This window comes from Neoarius graeffei, chromosome 8 (assembly GCF_027579695.1).
Source record: "Neoarius graeffei isolate fNeoGra1 chromosome 8, fNeoGra1.pri, whole genome shotgun sequence".
Taxonomy (NCBI): Eukaryota; Metazoa; Chordata; class Actinopteri; order Siluriformes; family Ariidae; genus Neoarius; species Neoarius graeffei.
In genome coordinates this window covers 78524312-78547844 of record NC_083576.1, presented here as the reverse complement: position 1 = coordinate 78547844, position 23533 = coordinate 78524312, and the positions used below count along the sequence as shown (strand labels likewise).

The 23533-nt window shown below is 39.5% G+C and overlaps 1 protein-coding gene across 5 annotated transcripts in view; it reads right to left on the bottom strand.

Annotated features, from left to right (window-relative positions):
• kiaa1549la (KIAA1549-like a) overlaps nt 1-23533 on the bottom strand; it is a 235382-nt gene that overhangs the window by 61954 nt on the left and 149895 nt on the right. For all 5 annotated transcript variants that reach the window (XM_060928288.1, XM_060928289.1, XM_060928290.1 and 2 more), the window contains 2 exons: nt 21481-21665; nt 7641-7768 (listed from right to left, as the gene is read on the bottom strand). In XM_060928288.1, coding sequence (XP_060784271.1) covers nt 7641-7768; nt 21481-21665 — 313 coding nt within the window. The remainder of the gene's footprint in view (nt 1-7640; nt 7769-21480; nt 21666-23533) is intronic.

Here is a 23533-nt window from a genome sequence, read left to right as displayed (position 1 = left end):
TACTCTAGCAGTATATTACATTTAGCTACAGCATGATGTAAAAAGTGTACACATTCCGTTAAAATTATAGGTTTTTCTGATGTAAAAAAATGAGACCACAATAAATAATTTCAAAACTGTTCCCACCTTTAATGTGACCTATAACCTGGACAATTCAACTGAAAAACAAACAAATCTGTTAGGGAGAAAAACATAAAAACAACAACAAAAAAAAAAACGTACAATAAGCTGGTTGCATAAGTGTGCACACCCTTAAACTAATACTTTGTTGAAGCACCTTTTGATTTAATTACAGCATTCAGTCTTTTGGGGTTCACACCCGCCATCAATTAAAATGACTCTGATTAACCCCAAATAAAGTTCAGACATTTACTCAGTTGCCTCCTCCAGCAAAAGCCAGGGTTCACAGAGAGCTTACAAAGCGTCAGAGGGATCTCATTGTTGAAAGGTATCAGTCAGGAGAAGGGTACAAAAACATTTCCACGTCATTAGATATACCATGGAGAACAGTGAAGACAGTCATCAAGAAGTGGAAAAAAATATGGGACAACAGTGACATTACCGAGAACTGGACGGCCCTCCAAAATTGGTGAAAAGACAAGACGAAAACTGGTCAGGGAGGCTGCCGAGAGGCCTACAGCAACACTGAAGGAGCTGCAGGAATTTCTGTCAAGTACTGGTTGTGTACTACATGTGACAACAATCTCCCATATTCTCCATATGTCTGGACTATGAGGTAGGGTCAAAGAAAAACATCCAGGCCCGGATAAATTTTGCAGAAATAAATAAATAAATAGTCAACTCTTCCAAAAGCATGTGGGAAAATGTGTTATGGTCTGATGAAACCAAGGTTGAACTTTTTGGCCACAATTCCAAAAGGTACGTTTGGCGCAAAAACAACACTGCACATCACCAAAAGAACACCATACCCACGGTGAAGCATGGTGGTGGCAGCATCATGGTTTGGGGTTGTTTTTTTTCCTTAGCTGGAACAGGGGCTTTAGTCAAGGTGGAGGGAATTATGAACAGTTCTAAATACCAGTCAGTTTTGGCCCAAAACTTTCAGGTGTCTGCTAGAAAGCTGAAGATGAAGAGGAGTTTCATCTTTCAGCATGAAAACAACCGCCAAAAAGTTTTGGAATGGCCCAGCCAGAGCCCAGACCTAAATCCAATTGAAAATCTGTGGGCTGACCTGAAGAGGGCTGTGCACAAGAGATGCCCTCGCAATCTGACAGATTTGGAGCACTTTTGCAAGGAAGAGTGGGCAAATATTGCCAAGTCTAGACTCCTACCCCAAAATACTAAATGCTGTAATTAAATCAAAAGGTGCTTCAACAAAGTATTAGTTTAAGACTGTGCACACTTATGCAACCAACTTATTGTACATTTTTTATTTTTTATGTTTTTCCCCCAAACAGATTTGTTTGTTTTTCAATTGAATTGTACAGGTTATAGGTCACATTAAAGGTGGGAAAAGTTTTGAAATTATTTATTGCGGTGTCATTTTCTTTTTACATCAGAAAATCATATCATTTTAAGAGTGTGTAAACTTTTTATATCCACTGTAACTTTGTTGTTTCACTGTGTATAAAAAAGCTGCTAGAAAAGTGAATATTTATCTCGCTCCAAAGTAAGGGCTGAAGTGTCACTTGCCTCCCTGCTAATAGGCGATTAGTGGCTCATATGAGATCGCAGGCTACTTAGGCTTAGCGAACATCCTAAATATGAACTATGATGTATATTGCACATAATGTACTAACAGCTTGTTAAAATGCATTCTATGCATTCAATGGTTTAATGGTTGACTTTCTCGCAAAAAGTCTGGATACAGGCTAGTCCTCTAAGCAAAATCGAACGCTAGTAAGGTGAGAAGAGGCGAGGTGAGGTGAGCTTGGCTTTCCTCATCATGCCTTGCTCTGCAACAGCAAGACAACATCCAAAACCCATTATCCCCTGATAGAGTGTAGGGTATAACACAGCGGATGCCAATAAGACCCCACACACACTTTATCCTTCTCCTCTAAATGGTATTGGTTCTCTAACTCCTGTTTTGGAGGCAGCTCTTGGCAGCTGAACTAAGTTTGCTGGCACTCGTCCAGTTGCTGTTTTAGCATATTGTGTGTGACACAGTTTATTATGACACACTTATACACAGGACCACTCAAAAGTTTGGACACCCCAACTCATTCATTCATAGGTTTTTCTCTGTTTGGACTATTTTCGACATCGTAGAACAATACTGAAGACATCAAAACTATGAAATAACATACTGGAACATATATAGAGGATATTACATGGTTGTGCACGTGAAGATATGAAGTTTATCTTCAAGCGGTGAACATATTCACGAGTGAGTGAAGCGAACGAGTGAAAATATTTTCAACGCGAGAAGATAAGCTTGATATCTTCACGCCATTATGTAATGTTCTTTATATTATATGGACAAATCCACAAAAAAACCCCCAAAAACTGCAAGTTTCTCAAAAGTATTTTAATTTGAACCGGTTGGCCATTTTGACAATGCACGTCCAGTCAGCAGGAAAACACTGGGAGTGATGTCATCGAATTCAAATATTGGGAATCATTATCCATAAAGGACACTTTTTCGATTGAATAAAAATGTGTTCTATTCCCGTCTAGCAGGTTTCATTCATTTGGTTTGATAGCATGCAATATTGTTAGCATATCGCTTATCCCAGGTCTATTACGTCACTCTACCCACTGGAGAATGAGCATTGAATATGGTCTACAATATTGCACAGTTGTCAAGACAACATAATGTCACACATCGGAGACGTAAAGCTTCCGCTCTAGCGAGCAACTGTGACAATTTATAAACAAACATGGCCACCAGATTTGCTTCATTAAATACAGAAGATTTTGAGAGAATTTTAAAAGAGGAAGACGCATTGAACACCCGAAAGGAATGTGTATGTATAATAATAATAATAATAATAATAATAATAATGTCTGGCTTTTTTTTTCATGGTATATCAGATATATTCCATTCAGCTACTCGTCTTCGACTCGTTCAGTATCATGCTAGCTGAATGAAATATATCTGATATACCACTCAACGCCAGCCAATATTATTTAAATATGTCACTCAGATCCACAATGTATTTTGAATGAAAAATACGGGTTTTTCAACACAAGAAGATAAACTTCATATTTTCAAGCCAACGTGTGATGTTCTTTTTATTGTATCGACACATTCACAAACAAAGCACCCAAATTTATCAAAACAATTAATCGATTTCCTCACGAGTGACATATCGAGATTTACATCACGATTTTGGTTCTCCATGTCCTGGATGGAGCTCATATGAAAAATACAAGTGGCTTATTTCCCAGTAAAACACTTGCGTCCATATAATATATGGAATTATTGTATATGGTAAACAAAAAAAAGGGTTAATATCGGGGCGGCACGGTGGTGTAGTGGTTAGCACTGTCGCTTCACAGCAAAAAGGTTCCAGGTTCGAGCCCAGCAGCTGATGGGGGCCTTTCTGTTTGGAGTTTGCGTGTTCTCCCTGTGTCTGCGTGGGTTTCCTCTGGGTGCTCTGGTTTCCCCCACAGTCCAAAGACATGCAGGTTAGGTTAACTGGTGACTCTAAATTGACCGTAGGTGTGAATGTGAGTGTGAATGGTTGTTTGTCTCTATGCGTCAGTCCTGTGATGATCTGGCGACTTGTCCAGGGTGTACCCCGCCTTTCGCCTGTAGTCAGCTGGGATAGGCTCCAGCTTGCCCGCGACCCTGCACAGGATAAGTGGTGATGGATGGATGAAATTGTTTTTTATTTACATATATATATAAAATGTTCAATATTTTAGATTCTTCAAAGTATCCAGCGTTTACATTGATGACGCTTTGCACACTATTGGCATTATCTTAACCAGCTTCATGAGGTAGTCCCCTGGAATGCTTTTCAATTAACAGGTGCGCCTCATCAAAAGTTAATTAGTGGATTAATTTCTTGCCTTCTTAATGCATTTGAGATCAAAACAGTAAACAGTAAATAATAAAACTAATAAATAAATAAATAGCCCTATTCAACAACTGTAGTAATCCATATTACGTCATGAACCACTCAAATAAATAAAGAGAAATGACATTCATCACTACTTTAAGACATGAAGCATATTTTAATTAATAATTAATATAAATAAAGAAAATCCCTTAAATTAGAAGGCGTGTCCAAACCTTTGACTGGCACCATATGTGACATATTTATTTTTTCTGTGGCCTGTCGAGAAAATAGAGAGACAATTAATGAAATAAAGTCTCAATAACCATTTTGCCTTGTACCCTGTGTTACTATAGAAACAATAATGTCTTAGAACAAGTGCATTCATATAAACCTGTGATTTGCCTTACAGACTACAGTACTGTCAGAGATGCTGTTATAAAATAATAAAAACAGTGCTGTGGTATAAAGATGAAGACTGACCTGGGCTTATCGCGGGTCTTCCATTCACAATTTAGACATAGTGAACTTAGTACTGTTTGTCTTTACTCTTCTACACCAATATACTGTAATGATGATGATTAATTTTTAACCCAGAAGAGGATGAGTTCCTTTTTGAGTCTGGTTCCTCTCAGTGTGTCAGTGTGTAGTTTGCAGATTAAGGATCTCAATCTATAGCAGGATTTCTGTAAAGCTGCTTTGTGATGATGTCTATTGTTAAAAGTGCTAAATAAAATTGAATTTACATGTTATTTATTCTATCCACATTCACTGGATAAGAGCAATCGTGCACTCTGATTGGCTACTCTACTACTAGGATATCAGCTCATAGATCATGAGTAGAGAAAAACAAAATAGTGGAGCGCATCAAGTCAAATATATCACTTTGTTATCAAGTATTTAAAAGAAACAGAAATAGTGAAAATAATATTGTTTTTTCCCCCTGATATTGCCTGTTCCATGCTCCAGCCCAGTCGGTGGCGGTAATGCACCTTTAAAGTGCCATTCCACCATTGGATGTATTCTTTGGCATAAAATACAATATATTTTGACAACATATATAAATGATATCACTAGATAGAGAAATCTTTTAGCTTCAAAATGATATATCAAACATAATTTTTTGACAACAACAAGTATATTAATTTTGCGACCAAAGTCACCTACCCTTTTAATTTCCGCGCGTGATGTCATCGGCAGGTTCCCCTTCTTGTGTACCACGTGACGTGGCACATATTATCAGCAATGGCGGATAGAACGCGATAAAAATAATACCAATAAATCTAGCTAATACCAATAAATCTAGCTAACTGAAAGATTAACTCAAAATTTTTCGCAAATTTTTTGGCCCCCATATACGAGGAGAAATGACTCTCTCACTTTGGGGGTTTCCTGGTCTAAAAATAGACCGACACGTGGTACACAAGAAGGGGAACCTGCCGATGACATCACGTTTCACTACCGCGCGGAAATTAAAAGGGTAGGTGACTTTGGTCGCAAAATTAATATACTTGTCGTTGTCAAAAAATTATGTTTGATATATCATTTTGAAGCTAAAAGATTTCTCTGTCTAGTCATGTTGTCATAAAATATATTGTATTTTATGCCAAAGAATACATCCAATGGTGGAATGGCACTTTAAGTTGGTTTGCCAACTGCCAAAAAAAAACAAAGAAGAAGAAGAAAATGGAGGAGCGTGTTGCTGAACCAACCGAGGATGAAATAAAAACTCTATTCGAAAACAAACCCCCCCCAAAAAAAATTAAAAGCAACAAAATATGGAATGAAAGTATTTGATGGTAAGAACGTATCTTATTTTATTATTCAAGAATTATTCTTATTATAGCATTTTTCACAAATTGCGACTGTCATTTCGCCGGTTTGTTTATATTCTAAGCAGAAATGATTTTGTCAGACGTTTTGTATAAAGTTTTTATTTATCAAATTTGCAAAAAAAAAATTAAAATAAAAATGCTCTGTTTCTCAAAATCCAGTGAATGTGGATAGAATAAAACAGTTATTCCACTCAATCTCGTCGTACATGGCTTATAGCCAACTTGGTGCTACACGCCTCGTCGGCGATCAGCTCATGTACGACTCGATTTCGTGGAATAACTGTTAAGTATATTTTAGCATATTAGTGGATTAGTATAATGTACAGTACTGTGCAGAAATCTTAGGCACCCTTTTTTTTCATCCAAACTTTGTTATAGATTTCTATTTTATGACTTCTACATTATCGAGTCAGCACAAAAACATTTTAGAGTTCCAAACATTCGTTCATTTTCCAGCACAAAATTAAATGTTACAGGAAAAAAAAGTTTGTATCTGAGCAGCACCTATATAATAAGCAGCAAAGTTTGTTTGTCTTGAGCTAACACCGCCATTTCTTGACGGATTTTCACCAAATTTGGCAAGTAGGTCGGGGGATGACCTGGAATTTTGCAGATATAAACAAAATTCATGTACGGGCCCCAGGGAGGTCCCTGGGGGGCACAACATCCACCCACCCCCTCCCTCAATGCTTTTCACGTTACATTTATTAACACAAACCTTCGACAGATCTTCACTAAACTCGGCACGTAGGTACAGGAGATAGCCCCAATTTGGCAGAACTCAGAAATTCCATATTTGGGCCCCAGGGAGTTCCCGGTGGGCCCCTGGGTGGTGGATGTTTAGATTTTTGTTTGTCTTGGGTTAACATCACCATTTCTTGACGGATCTTCACCAAATTTGACAAGGAAGTCTGGGGGCAACCCAGAATTTTGCAAAACCCACGCAGTGCTGGGTAGCCTGCTAGTATTCCATAAGAGAGCACTTTTCAAATTTAAAAAGAAAACATAATGAAGGCTACTGGGTTTTGGTGCAAAATGAAGAAGCGAGTGTGACAGTCAAAGTGTCCAGAAGAACTGTGGCTCGTTCTGGAAGATGCTCAGTAAAACCTACAGCTCATTTCCTTATAAAACTGCACTCATTGTACCTGAGACTACTATTTTTTTTTAAAGCAAAGGGTCGTCTCACACCAAATATTGACTTTGTTTCATTTATTATGCCTTACTGCTGATTTTAATGTTGAAACATTTCATTTCATTACTTTTTAAGCCATTTTTGATCTCCAGCATTTCTTTACATGTGCCTAAGACTTTTTCAGATGCTTTCTGTTAAATAATTAATATTTTTACATTTTTTATAATCTTTACTTTCTCTGCATGTTTTAAATTTACTTTAATTTTATTCTATTTTATTCCGCTGGTTTCTTTTTCTTTTTCTCCTTTTTTCTTTTTGGCATTTTATTATTTTATTTCTACTGTTGTTTAATTCTTATTATTTTATTTTAATTCTTTTAATTAATTGTTTTAGATTAAAAATAAAATTATTTTATGTAATTTTATTTCTCTATTGTTTACTGTTTTTGTTTTTGCTTCTGTAAAGCACATTGAACTGCCATTGTGTATGAAATGTGCTATATAAATAAACTTGCCTTGCCTTGCCTAAGACTTTTACACAGTACTGTATATTATGGTAAATCTGGATGCGTTGTATGCATATGAGATGTAAAGAAGGGTGCTTGCTGTCAACAACTCTGATGCATACAGGTCATTGTTGTCTTTCACACTGTGTCTCAGAGATTCTCAGCCTCGATATATTTATATGCGTGAATGTGTCCCTCACCAGTCCTCGTGTGCGTCTCCTCCTTTGCAGCTTTCTGGCCTGTGTTTCTGTGCGCCGAAGAGCTTCTGCCCGTGTTCAGCTTCGCCGAGCCGTTGCTTGAAACTGAGCCGTCCTCGCTCGGCAATTTGCTGTGGGTAGCCATGGAAACAGAGGCAGCGATAAGCGGGCAGTGTATGGTAAGATGCAGTTTTAGTGACAGGTTGGCACACCCTCCAGCCCTGCTGGTAACCTGGGTTAACTTGCCTTGCGTCACAAAAACTCCTCCGCCAGTGCCGTTAAAAAGGAACCGCAGCAGCAGGACGCTGCGGAGGCGACGCTGTTCCTATCTGGGTATTTTTAGGGCAGCAAAGCAGCGATTTGACCCTTTGATATGAAAGACTATATGTGTGGACAGAGTGAAGCGATCTGTTGCGCAATGATTGTGCATCTAAAAAGAAAAAAAACAGGGTTTGTGTTTTAAATAGAGGTAGGGAAATGGTGTCCAAAAGCTCTCTTGGAGGGAGAAATGATTTTCTCATTTCACACATTACTATGATTCAGGAGAAGTGGGTTTTAATTGCCGCAGGGTGAGATGGGTTTAGTTGAACTAATTGCTGAAGTTGAAAATCTCTAGGGAATTAAAAAAATAATAAGCACAGCGGAGTAAATCTGCTAATCGCTCGGGCATTTGTGCCAACAATCTGCCATGCACAGTGCACCAGTCCTGGTGGACACTGAAAAGACACACACATACGCATGACACAAACATACACACTCTTGCACATTTGCATTAATGATACACACGCTGTGAAAAAGCAGGCAGACAGGGGGTGGGAGTGAACACACACTTTCACATCTCAGCAGGAGCCTTAAGGCACTCTGAATCATATATGAGTCTGTAGCCTGGAGCATCTCTCTCTCTCTGTTGCTTTCATCCTGCCTCTATCTTCTTTTGCAACTCCTTTTTTACGCTTTTCTCTTTATCATTCTTTCTCTCTCTCTCCATCAGTTTCTACCCACACCCTTTCCTTATGTGTATTCCACTTTTTCTTTTCTCTCCCAAGATGTTCTCTTCTCTCCTCTGTAATCGTTTCGCTTGGGAGGTTGGGAGGGGTGACAGCAGACAGCGCATTCTTTTACTGTTGGTCAGAAACAGAGAGCATGTCCAGAAATAAAACAGAGAGAAAATGAACAATGGGAAAAAAAATACAATACACATATACATATATATATATATATATGCCGTCTTGCCACAGACCTCATGAGTGCCTGGGATTGGTGGTACACACATGGTGAGGAAAATAGTGTACTCTATGCACCACAGAAAAAAAAAAAAAGCAAAGATGTAATGCACGAATGGAGTGTGAGAAATACCAAAAAAATAAAGGAAAGGCATAACACAAAAGCAAAGAAGGGCTCAGGAGATAAAACCTGATTCTGATGATTTGAAAAGATATGATGGAGAAGCATTTGATAGTAATCATTAAAAAAGTTCCAAAAACATTATAGATGTCTCATGATCTCAAATTTCATTTAACAGCAAGTGTTTTTTTTTTTTTTATTATTAATATATTAAATGATCATGCCTTATTTGGATACCAAGGATTCTAGGATACTGGGTTACTAGGATACCAAACTTGTGTGTTATATTAAACACCCAGCAGTTTATTTTAATTAGAAAATAGTTTTTTTAAGTGATTAAACATTGTTTGAATTCACACATCAGGGCAAAGGCAGAACAAAAACAAGATCAGCTGTGAGCTACTGCTCACTGACATATCCCCCTGCTCTTGCTTATATCAGAATGCAAGCAATCGAAAGAATAGGAGACTTATTATGAATGTTGACTTCAACAAATAATTAACCCTGAAACATGTAAGTAAAGAGCAGTGTCTCTCCCCAGGGATTTCAAATAGCATCCTGGTAAACTGTCATTTTGAAATAGCATTTTGCTTCTTGAAATAGCGTCAAAATCCACCCTATATGTTTCATAAATACATTTAGTTGGTAAACAGGAAGTCGATGTGCAACAGACCTGAAAACGATATACAGTGGTGCTTGAAAGTTTGTGAACCCTTTAGAATTTTCTATATTTCTGCATAAATATGACCTAAAACATCATCGGATTTTCACACAAGTCCTAAAAGTAGAGAAAGAGAACCCAGTTAAACAAATGAGACAGAAATATTATACTTGCTCATTTATTTATTGAAGAAAATGATCCAATATTACATATCTGTGAGTGGCAAAAGTATGTGAACCTTTGCTTTCAGTATCTGGTGTGACCCCCTTGTGCAGCAATAACTGCAACTAAACATTTGCGGTAACTGTTGATCAGTCCTGCACACCGGCTTGGAGGAATTTTAGCCCATTCCTCCGTACAGAACAGCTTCAACTCTGGGATGTTGGTGGGTTTCCTCACATGAACTACTCACTTCAGGTCCTTCCACAACAGATGCAGCAAAACAGGCCCAAACCATGATACTACCACCACCATGTTTCACAGATGGGATAAGGTTCTTATGCTGGAATGCAGTGTTTTCCTTTCTCCAAACATAACACTTCTCATTTAAACCAAAAAGTTCTATTTTGGTCTCATCCGTCCACAAAACATTTGTCCAATAGCCTTCTGGCTTGTTCACATGATCTTTAGCAGTCTGTAGACAAGCAGCAATGTTCTTTTTGGAGAGCAGTGGCTTTCTCCTTGCAGCCCTGCCATGCACACCATTGTTGTTCAGTGTTTTCCTGATGGTGGACTCATGAACATTAACATTAGCCAATGTAAGAGAGGCCTTCAGTTGCTTAGAAGTTACCCTGGGGTCCTTTGTGACCTCGCCGACTATTACACGCTTTGCTCTTGGAGTGATCTTTGTTGGTCGCCCACTCCTGGGGAGGGTAACAATGGTCTTGAATTTCCTCCATTTGTACACAGTCTGTCTGTCTGTGGATTGGTGGAGTCCAAACTCTTTAGAGATGGTTTTGTAATGTTTTCCAGCCTGATGAGCATCAGCAACACTTTTTCTGAGGTCCTCAGAAATCTCCTTTGTTCGTGCCATGATACACTTCCACAAACATGTGTTGTGAAGATCAGACTTTGATAGATCCTTGTTCTTTAAATAAAACAGGGTGCCCACTCACACCTGATTGTCATCCCATTGATTGAAAACACCTGACTCTAATTTCACCTTCAAATGAACTGCTAATCCTAGAGGTTCACATACTTTTGCCACTCACAGATATGTAATATTGGATCATTTTCCTCAATAAATAAATGACCAAGTATAATATTTTTGTCTCATTTGTTTAACTGGGTTCTCTTTATCTACCTTTAGCACTTGTGTGAAAATCCGATGATGTTTTAGGTCATATTTATGCAGAAATATAGAAAATTCTAAAGGGTTCACAAACTTTCAAGCACCACTGTACAAGGTAGAGAACCCCAAGCTGAAGCTCGGTACCAAATATCAAGCAGTTCTGTTTTGTAGTTGCTGAGAAAAGTGTTACGAAAATTTTGTAAATCCACGCTATATGTTTCACAAATACATTCAGTTGGTAAACAGGAAGTTGATGTGCGACAGACCTGAAAACAATATACACGGTATAGAACCCCAAGCTGAAGCTCGGTACCAAACATCAAGCAGTTGTGGTTTGTAGTTGCTGAGAAAAGTGTTACGAAAATTTTGTAAATCCACGCTATATGTTTCACAAATACATTCGGTCGGTAAACAGGAAATCGATGTGCGACAGACCTGAAAATGGTATACACGGTATAGAACCCCAAGCTGAAGTTTGGTACCAAGTACCAAGTGGCTATGATTTGTGGTTGCTGAGAAAAAGGGTGTTTCAGACGGAAGGAGACACGGACGGATAGACGGACAGAGGTAAACCAGTATAATAATATCATTATCATCACCAGGAATAATATCATCATAACTGGTAGAGAAAGTGTTCAAGTCAATGCTCACTCTACCAAAATCAGTATGGTTCAGCTGGACATGAAGTTTGAGTTTGCATAAGTGTTGTAGTCGAGTCGCTAAACCTCGAGTCCAAGTCCAGTCTCAAGTCCCCAGTGTTCAAACCCAAGTCAAATCCAAGTCGTTAAAAAAAATTTCGAGTTGAGTCCGAGTCAATTCCACTATTGATCTGAGAACAAAACTCCGACTGCACCATTTGACGGCGGCTGTTTTAACGGCATTAACATTAGTTTGTTCCTGAACATGACGTATAAACAGGTGAATGCGCTTCTCTTTGTCAGGGAGTGTGAAGTATTCTGTCAGAGATGGTTGGGAGACAGATGCAAGTCCAAAAGGTGTGTCTCTTAATACAAGTGAAGACAGATAAACAATCCAGAACGGCAGGCAAAATCGTAAAACAGTGAAACAGGCAATAGGTCAAGCAAGGCACAAACAGGCTATCGTAGACTCGGCAGAATTAAAGACGAGAAACAGGAAATCAGGGATCAGGAAACTAAACAAGGAAATAAGGCTCAGTAATGTATCAGCAATGCAACTCAATACTTCGCAAAGTAAGTGTGTTTTCACAGGTTTTTTTTTTTTTTACAGGCGCACTGATTACGCCTTAATCCTGTGCAGGTGCGAGTCATTTACGGTGCAGCAAGAGTCCACTTGGTGCATGTGCTGTCCGGAGCGTGCCCAAGAGTCTATCTGATGCACGCGCCAAGGCGCACAGGTGTGCATGAAATTAGCATACATGTCAACCTATACGGAATGTCCGTATTTTATCCGGATTTGATTCAATAAACGTAGTATACGGGCGTATAAATAAAGTTATACGGATTCTTTAAAAAAACTTCAATATTTATTTAGAGCTATAATCAATTCCCACGATGATAAAAGAGCGCATAACATTTACAAACGTACTGTACACCACAGACAGCCAGTAAAGAGTCTTATGAAATCGCGCGTTATCTTGTGGTAGCGAGACTTCGTTCCATTTTTGATCATGCGCACACCGCATTGCGAGAATCCCGCCAATCGTGAAGTCATAAACATATAAACATAGACGCCGTCTTCTGCATAGAATCATACGTCATCCTCGCCGCCATATTGGATGTGGCAAAGTGGAGATTCTTCGACCGTCTCTGGTATAGCGTCTAGACAGTAGCCGAGAATAAAGATGCCTCATTCATGTGCTGCGTTTAACTGTACCAACAGGTTTACCGTCCAAACGAGATCACATGGGATTACCTTTCACAGGTGAGACTGGAAAAATACTTTTCATTGTATTTGGTCATTATAACGTAATTTTACGAACAGATTTTCCTGACTTTGTGGCTAATATGAAGTCTCGTGCATAATAGCCGCTCTGTGAAACCTGTCTCCAAACAACGAAGTATTTCCTTCGTAACTACGCTGATAACACTGTGTTTTTGTCAAACATTGGAGCTTTGTATTCATTCTGAAGGTTTATTGTTATTAATATTGAATAAAAAGTAACTGGGATATCTCATCTCATTATCTCTAGCCGCTTTATCCTTCTACAGGGTCGCAGGCAAGCTGGAGCCTATCCCAGCTGACTACGGGCGAAAGGCGGGGTACACCCTGGACAAGTCGCCAGGTCATCACAGGGCTGACACATAGACACAGACAACCATTCACACTCACATTCACACCTACGGTCAATTTAGAGTCACCAGTTAACCTAACCTGCATGTCTTTGGACTGTGGGGGAAACCGGAGCACCCGGAGGAAACCCACGTGGACACGGGGAGAACATGCAAACTCCACACAGAAAGGCCCTCGCCGGCCCCGGGGCTCGAACCCAGGACCTTCTTGCTGTGAGGCGACAGCGCTAACCACTACACCACCGTGCCGCCGTAACTGGGATATATCATTGTTAATTATCATTCAAATTTTAGGTAAATTATTTTAATTTGTATCTTACACGGATTTTATAAGGGAAATAGAGATTTTGGAGGTTGGTTATACAGGTTTGATTGACCAAAGGTTGACATGTATGAATTAGTACAAAATTAATGTAGATATAAATATCTTATGCCAAATTATTATGGCATGTTACAAAAAATAAAGAAAAAATCCAAGTCCTCGTCTCCAGTTTACAAGTCCGAATGCAGTTAACGTACGAGTCCAAGTCTGAGTCATCAGTGCTCAAGTCCAAGTCAAGTCACAAGTCCTTAAAATTAGGGCATGAGTCAGACTCGAGTACTACAAGCCTGGTTTACATGAACAAAATGAATAAAAAATATTAATTAATAAAGAATGGTATGCTTTTTTAATAGTATACACTGTGTCCAGCTAAACCTCCACATGAACCTCTCACTTTGGAATTTGAAATTTGATTAAATCACATAATGCTTGGTTCACACATTGGCGTTTCAGCCTTCAGTATGTACGTTGTATCATGATATGTGGTAGTAAGAAAGGAACGTCACAGCATCACCAGCTTACGTAGCTAATACTCTAGGATGCATAACATGATCTCTCCAGGGTGTGGCGTATTTTTAAGTCCGCACTTAGAAATCCGTAGCACATATGTAGCAGCTTTGATATGTCACATGTACCGTATGTCACACGTACACCATAAAAACAAAAGCTATGCAGCAGTGACGCAGCAGGAACATTGCTCGAACACTTATTATGCCATGAGAACGCTTTAGTTGACGTGTCTGATGAAGGTGGCTCTGGGGCTGGCTGGGTGGATGCGGCTGATGCCTTCCCTTGCCCTTCTTGGGTCCTGACTTCTTTGCTGGCATGATGCGTTCTTGACTGTGACGAATGACAACGAACGCAGCGTGGGGTCCCCTTTTATATCCACCTATGAACGCTGCAGATACGCCGCAGGTATGCAGCAGCAACATCACACAGAAGAACAAAACGTCACGCCAACAAAAAGGTTATGCCACGGCAATGCATCATACGCCATGCATACACCTCAGTACACCATAACTTTACGTCCCTTGAACCCCATATATGCCACAGTAGCACCACACATACGCCGTGTACGTCACAGGACTTTAATTTTGGACAAAATACGCCTCATTTCTTGGCGTTTGACCCACACACCGCTTACATGGCAAGATACAAGACAGAAGCATAATACAACCCCGATTCCAAAAACGTTGGGACAAAGTACAAATTGTAAATAAAAGCGGAATGCAATAATTTACAAATCTCAAAAACTGATATTGTATTCACAATAGAACATAGACAACATATCAAATGTTGAAAGTGAGACATTTTGAAATTTCATGCCAAATGTTGGCTCATTTGAAATTTCATGACAGCAACACATCTCAAAAAAGTTGGGACAGGGCCAGTAAGAGGCTGGAAAAGTTAAAGGTACAAAAAAGGAACAGCTGGAGGACCATATTGCAACTCATTAGGTCAATTGGCAATAGGTCATTAACATGACTGGGTATAAAAAGAGCATCTTGGAGTGGCAGCGGCTCTCAGAAGTAAAGATGGGAAGAGGATCACCAATCCCCCTAATTCTGCGCCGACAAATAGTAGCGCAATATCGGAAAGGAGTTCAACAGTGTAAAATTGCAAAGAGTTTGAACATATCATCATCTACAGTGCATAATATCATCAAAAGATTCAGAGAATCTGGAAGAATCTCTGTGCGTAAGGGTCAAGGCCGGAAAACCATATTGGGTGCCCATTATCTTCGGGCCCTTAGACGGCACTGCATCATATACAGGCATGCTTCTGTATTGGAAATCACAAAATGGGCTCAGGAATATTTCCAGAGAACATTATCTGTGAACACAATTCACCGTGCCATCGGCCGTTGCCAGCTAAAACTCTATAGTTCAAAGAAGAAGCCGTATCTAAACATGATCCAGAAGCGCAGACGTCTTCTCTGGGCCAAGGCTCATTTAAAATGGACTGTGGCAAAGTGGAAAACTGTTCTGTGGTCAGACGAATCAAAATTTGAAGTTCTTTATGGAAATCAGGGACGCTGTGTCATTTGGACTAAAGAGGAGAGGGACGAGCCAAATTGTTATCAGCGCTCAGTTCAGAAGCCTGCATCTCTGATGGTATAGGGTTGCATTAGTGCGTGTGGCATGGGCAGCTTACACATCTGGAAAGACACCATCAATGCTGAAAGGTATATCCAGGTTCTAGAGCAACATATGCTCCCATCCAGACGACGTCTCTTTCAGGGAAGACCTTGCATTTTCCAACATGACAATGCCAAACCACATACTGCATCAATTACAGCATCATGGCTGCGTAGAAGAAGGGTCCGGGTACTGAACTGGCCAGCCTGCAGTCCAGATCTTTCACCCATAGAAAACATTTGGCGCATCATAAAACGGAAGATACGACAAAAAAGACCTAAGACAGTTGAGCAACTAGAATCCTACATTAGACAAGAATGGGTTAACATTCCTATCCCTAAACTTGAGCAACTTGTCTCCTCAGTCCCCAGACGTTTACAGACTGTTGTAAAGAGAAAAGGGGATGTCTCACAGTGGTAAACATGACCTTCTCCCAACTTTTTTGAGATGTGCTGTTGTCATGAAATTTAAAATCACCTAATTTTTCTCTTTAAATGATACATTTTCTCAGTTTAAACATTTGATATGTCATCTATGTTCTATTCTGAATAAAATATGGAATTTTGAAACTTCCACATCATTGCGTTCCGTTTTTATTTACAATTTGTACTTTGTCCCAACTTTAACACCAGTGCTAAATTGGATGTATAAGCTATGTCTATTCGCCTAATATGGTTAACATGATTCTTAGCTTGGTTCAGGAACCTTCAAGAATTTTATTGTCTTGTCTGTTTTAGAAATGTTGAAAAGGGTTTTTGTGGTGTCTCTGTATGTTTGGGTTAAAAAAGAAAAGGAAAAAAGCCCTCTAGTGGCTGGCTGCAGTATATATTTTAGCCACGTTTTGTTAATTTGCGTGAGCAGCGCTGGCACAGATTGTTACTCTTACTGAGGATCTTTTGACTTTATTGTTCTTATTATTCTCCTAACATTTTTAGGACGGTATTTCTCCCTCAGTTTTCAACCAATCATCACCAAATTTCACATGAAGAATACCTCTCGGCTGAATTACGCTGCTATGGGCCCTGTCACACTACGACGTTCTCACCAGCGTTCGAGTAACGTGTTGCGAAACGCAGAGGAACGTCGAGAACGTTAGAAAAAAGTTACAAGAAAGTTAGACGAGCGTCGGCAAACGTTGGGGAACGTCGAGGGACGTCGGCGAACGCTGAGGGTGAAAAATAGTTTTGGGTGTGCACAAAAATTCAGGACGTTCTATCAAAACGCTACTTACACGTTAGAGGAACGTTACACGAAAGTTTGCGGGCGTTACTCGAACGTTACTCGAAAGTCAGGACGTTCCCTGGACGCTAGGCGGACGCCGGCCCATCAGGGTCGAGTGTCCAGCGCGTGCCTAGCGCTTGGGTAACGCTTGCCTAACGCCTGTGTAACGTCCATCGAACGTCTGTCCAGCGTGTCGCCAACGTTTTTCAGCGTTCGTCAGCGTTCGCCGAGCGTTCTTAACGCTCATGTAACGCTCTTTCAACATCTTTCTAACGTCTGTCAGCGTTCTGAATTTTTCCAGCGTCTGTGTAACGTCCAGAACATTACCTGGACGCAAGGCAGACGCTACCCAAATGCTATGATAACGCTATCAAAGCGCTGTGGACGCTATGAGAACGCTAGGTTTTGCTGCTATTTTGGACCACAAACGTCGCCTGACACTGAGGGAACGTTGGCTGAGCGTTACCCAAGCGTTACAAGAACGTTACAACATCGTTGACCTAGAAACTTAATTTGAAGAACGTCGACGTTCCCCGGCGTTTCTCAAATTTTTAAAAACGCAACCAAACGTCGAACAAAACGCTATAGTGTGACAGGGCCCTATGACTTTTGGTGCTGATCTGGATCACCGAACTGGAATGATCCATGAAAAACGGGATTTTTTTCCTCACGAAACATCATTCTCTATCTCTTACTGTTCCGGATCTATAGGATACGCCGACCAGACGTCCCAGTTTGTAAGAGCTAGCACAAATCACTGTGATTTTAGTCACAGTCTCTATCTAGTTATTATTATTATTATTATTATTATTATTATTATTATCATCATCCTAACGTTTTTTGGACGCTATTTCTCCCTCAGTTTTCAACCAATCATCACCAAATTTCACATGAAGAATACCTCTGGGCTGAGTTACATCGCTATGACTTTTGGTACTGATCTGGATCACTGATCCAGAATGATCCATGAAAAGCAGGATTTTTTTCAATCACTTATAACTCTGTCGATTTTCATGATTTTTTTCAAACAGTGTTTGTGGCTACTGCCTCATAGAGGCGGAGCCAATATGTCATCGTGTTGTAAGAATGTAAGAACGAGTGTAACAATAGCATACTGCACATGCACATAAGCATTACAATCACCAGAACGGCGAATCATGATCTCATGATACGAACAGTCGATCTCACGTTATCAAAGGTACACAAGAAGGAGTATGTCACCGTGTTGTAAGAACGTAAAAATGAGTGTAACAATAGCGAAACTTCATAACCAATCAGCACTTATCCTGATCAAGTATCATTACCCGTTCTACTGCTTGATAAACTTCAGAACCAATCAGAACCAGAAACGAAATAAGCAAAACCTCGTCATAACTTCGTAGTATCGGAAGATAATCGGCAGATAAAAAGATAAACGAAATTCACCTCGTGGTTCGCCAAGGCAATTGATTCGATATAGTGGTGTTTATTTTAAGAAAATTGGCCTTTTGATTATCACAGCTTTTGTTTGGTCCTTCTGACAGATCAAATGAAAGGTTTTGTAAGTTTTTTTGAGCTTTTTGGCAGATATTTACACTAAGAATTCCAGCCATTCAACAAAAAATTCGAGAAGGCAGTGAAGACAACGTTGGAATCTTTTAAGCGATCCACTCGGTTTGCAATTACAAAAGTCCCATGTGGGAATAAATCAGCTCCTTCGTGAAAACTAAGAGTAAACGTTAAAAGTATAATTGGTCAAACTTCTGCTATTTGTTTTAATTTTTTAGAGTCTTTACACTACACTTGTGAAACAAAGTGTGCTCATTAGTACTAAATAATGCTTTTAAGACAATTCATGAACAAGTGCTTTCTTACTATTTTGAAAATAGATCTAGTTCGCAGCACTGTATTTTGAACAAAACACAGTAAACAAAATACTCCGAGCCCTGATGCTGCTCACAGCTTGGTGATGCTTGCAAGAGATGAGGCGAGTATCACTGATAACATGTATATGTGCGATATTTACTGTACAGACATGGGATCAGAAAACAATTTTATTTATAAGCAGTAGCCACATGTACCCATAGGGTACTTAATTTTTTAGATTGTGCAGGGTGCAACTTTTCCTCACTAAGTGTCATTCTCTATCTCTTACCGTTCCGGATCTATAAGGTACGGTGACCAGACATCCCAGTTTGTAACAGCTAGCACAAATTACTGTGACTTTAGTCATAGTCTGTATCCCATTTTGTTTTTCCTGCTATTTATCCAGTACTTACATTACTTTGATGATCATGATATATTTGCAGATGTCAGCTAGCTAGCAAATGGTAGCTTTGTCATACATGACTCAAAGCTTGAAAACCTTTTACTAAAAATGGTATAATCGAAAGTCAAGATGGCGACTTCCAAATCGACCAGATTTAGGCTTCAAAACCACATAATGGGAGTCAATGGTGCCATGTTTTCCACTCATACATTATATACAGTCAGTGTTAAAGGGGAACTGTAGGCAAATTTTTTATGATCAAAATTCAATTTCTCATTTTATTAAATATAGGAATGCATTTTTGATCGCTATTTTGTCACTGCTATAGCAAGTTATGAGTGTTTGAAATATGCTATGCAATATATCAGTCCATATGTCAAGCAATGGACGTAAACAAGATTCACTGAGACCTGTGCGAGACATCGTAGGACGGAAGTAAAACGTACAGCGGAAATCAAAGTGACCAACAGCTGCCAACGTTCCCTGTGTCCGAAATCACTCACTCGTTCACTACTCCCTACTCATTATATTGGGAATTACTATATACATGACTATATAGTGAGCTCATTGGTAAAATTAAAAAACGCTTTCAGGCACTAATCCGTCGCACTGGTATTTACGTCATTACTGTCGGACAATTAAAACATGCCAGATCAGTCGGCTGGTGGGTTTTCAAAATAATAAATACATGCAAGTATTTTTGTGATAAATCCATATTATACTGAGCGCATTTCCCACATTAATCAACACAAAGTACCTGCATCTTCCAGTTTTTTTTTAAATTAAGGCTGAATACTTTCTTCTTTGCCGCTGCCTTTTATTAAATCAAATTTGAGACTTTTAATTTGATTTCTTTCAGTGTGACCGCAATGCATGATGGGATATATTGCTTTGGTTAGTGACCATCGGTTGTACACTACTTTTCGTGATGCATTGTGGGATACTTTGAGTGCACTATACAGGGTGTAAATAATCCTCATGAAGGTTTCGGACAGCACTACAAAATGGCGCCCTCACTATATAGTGCCCTATATAGTGAGTAGGGCGCGATTTCAGACACAGGGGTTGTCAAAAGACGCGCACACCCTCTTTCGAATGCTGACGTAATCAAGCCGGAAGTTTTGTTTGTTTTGATAGCAATCAGGAAAGTTTGAAAAAAGTAGGCAGTAATCATCATTTAAACTCGTTTTTGTGCAATACTTCGTTTGGAAAACGGTTTTCAAAATGGCGCCACTGACACCTGGCTGACACTTGACGTTTCAAAGTCTCGCACAAGTCTCGTGAAGATCGCATGGATAAGCGATGCCTGCTGTGGACCAAACGAACTAAATTCAATATGGCTAAAAACCGAATAGGCCGATTAAGTATAATATTTAATTGCAATTAGTTGCCGATACGAGTCACGATATAAGGTTACTAAAACCGAAAACGTAATTGAATAACACGTTAATTAAGAAATAAAACAAGTTTAAAAATGACTTCAGTTCCCCTTTAATGTTGTTACTGGATATTATCTTATAATTGCGATAAAACACCACCACAGTGATATACTGCAACATCCTTTCTTAAGATCATAACTCTCCAAAGGCTTTTCATTTTCAATTTTTCAATATTACTAATAAAAAAATCAAATGCCTTCATTGGACAGCAGCTAGCAAAATGCTTCTTCTGACATGTGACAGTGTGTTATACCATGAATAATGCACTCTACCTATGTACTATTAAAAAACAACAACAACAAACATGACACCATGACCTTGAAGCAAACTAACATTCACTGACTTGCAGACAGTCTTCTGGGTTTTGAATCGGATGCAATACACACACACACACACGGTATTTTGTTACTGATATATTGTCTCTTTTTCTGCATTAGGAGAAGAGAAACCTACAGAGATGTCTTTTTTTCTTCATGGAGCTAAATGTGAACTAAACTGAAGCTCTTTCCGAATCCCAGAAGGAGGAAGCAGACTAAGCTGAGATGCATTAAGGAGGAAATTATAGTTGAGGAAATAAGTGGTTCCCAACCCGCTGATGTCCTTAAATGTCTGTGATTCCAGTGCACCGTGGAAAGATGTTTTTCAACTGACTTCTAAATATATCAAAGACTTTTCTCCCAAATGCATGACACAGAAGCTCTTGTCTATTTAGCTTCCTTCCTCAGGACCATTTTAAACCCATTTTCTCTGGCGTGATGCATCAAAGACACCATCATACACCGTTTATTACAGCTTCTAGCTGAAGTGTGGTGTTTTGCTTAACTGCTTTTAGCAAAACAGAAACTGAGCATTGTTATAGTAATAGATTAGTCAATAGACAGGAATGCAGAAATGGTAAAACACACTGACCTGCGGTGTATTTCTGTCGACTGCGGTCTTTTGGTGGCCGTGCCGTCCTGTAGGACACCTTTGTCCTGTGTGAGCGGAGCATCGCGTACTGGGAGAGACAGGACGAGGGTCTCTTTAGTGACAGCAAGCGTCTCCTCACCCTGCTGACCCATGTGCTGCTTAGCATAGTCAAAACCCTGCACCGGCTGAAGAGAAGAGAAGAGAAGAGAAAAGAAGACCAAAAGACAGATAAGAAGATGAAAAGAGAGATGAGAGGAGAAGACCAAAAGAGAGATGAGACATGAAGAGAAGAGAGCAGAAGACCAAAAGAGAGATGAGACAAGAAGAGAAGAGAGCAGAAGACCAAAAGAAAGATGAGACAAGAAGAGAAGAGTAGACCAAAAGAGTGACGAGACAAGAAAAGAACAAAAGAAAGATGAGACAAGAAGACCAAAAGAGAGATGAGACGAGACAAAAAGAGAAGACAGCAAAAGACCAAAAGAAACATGAGACAAGAAGAGAAGTTCAAAAGAGAGATGAGACAAGAAGAGAAGACCAAAAGAGTGATGAGACAAGAAGAGAAGATAAAAGAAGAGAAGACCAAAAGAGTGATGAGACAAGAAGAGAAGATAAAAGAAGAAAAGACCAAAAGAGAGATGAGAAGAGAAGACCAAAAGAGAAATGAGACAACAAGAGAAGAGAGCAGATGACCAAAAGAAAGATGAGAGAAGAAGAGAAGAGAAAAGAAGGCCGAAAGAGAGATGAGACGAGAAGAGATGAGACCAGAAGACCAAAAGAAAGATGAGACAAGATGAGAAGACCAAAAGAGAAATGAGAGAAGAGAAGAGAGCAGAAGACCAAAAGAGAGATGAGACAAGAAGAGAAGACCAAAAGAGAGATGAGACAAGAAGAGAAGACCAAAAGAAAGATGAGACAAGAAGAGAAGACCAAAAGAGAGATGAGACAAGAAGAGAAGAGCGAAAGAGAGATGAGATGAGGAGAGATGAGAGCAGAAGACCAAAAGAGAGATGAGACAAGAAGAGAAGAGAGCAGAAGACCAAAAGAGAGATGAGACAAGAAGTGAAGGCCAAAAGAGAGATGAAACAAGAAGTGAAAAGAGCAGAAGACCAAAAGAGAGATGAGACAAGAAGAGAGCAGAAGACCAAAAGAAAGATGAGACAAGAAGAGAAGACCAAAAGAGAGATGAGAAGAGAGCAGAAGACCAAAAGAGAGATGAGACGAGAAGACCAAAAGACAGATAAGACAAGAAGAGAAGAGAGCAGAAGACCAAAAGAGAGATGAGACAAGAAGAGGAGACCAAAAGAGAGATGAGAAGAGACCAAAAGACAGATAAGACAAGAAGAGAAGAGAGCAGAAGACCAAAAGAAAGATGAGACAAGAAGAGAAGACCAAAAGGGAGATGAGAAGAGAGCAAAAGACAAATAAGACAAGAAGAGAATAGAGCAGAAGACCAAAAGAAAGATGAGACAAGAAGAGAAAAGACCAAAAGAGAGATAAGGCAAGAAGAGAAGAGTGCAGGAGACCAAAAGAGAGATGAGACAAGAAGATAAGATAAGACCAAAAGAGAGATGAGAAGAGGCCAAAAGAGAGATGAGACAAGAAGAGAAGAGAGCAGAAGACCAAAAGAAAGATCAGACATGAAGAGAAGACCAAAAGAGAGATGAGAAAAGAACAAAAGACAGATAAGACGAAGAGAAGAGAGCAGAAGACCAAAAGAAAGATGAGACAAGAAGAGAAAAGACCAAAAGAGATAAGGCAAGAAGAGAAGAGAGCAGAAGACCAAAAGAGAGATGAGACAAGAAGAGAGCAGAAGACCAAAAGAGAGATGAGACGAGAAGAGAAGACCAAAAGAGAGATGAGAATAGAAAACCAAGAGGTGAGAACAGAAGACCAAAAGAGAGAAGAGAAGAGATATAATAAGCACTCTGAGAGTGCTGGTGTTGTATTTCCTTTAGCAGTGTTCTGTTAGCTGCACTGATTTATTAATGCACTCAGACTATCCTCCAAGTCGCTGTATTTCACACAGCTCAAATATGACGTTTATCCTCGCCAT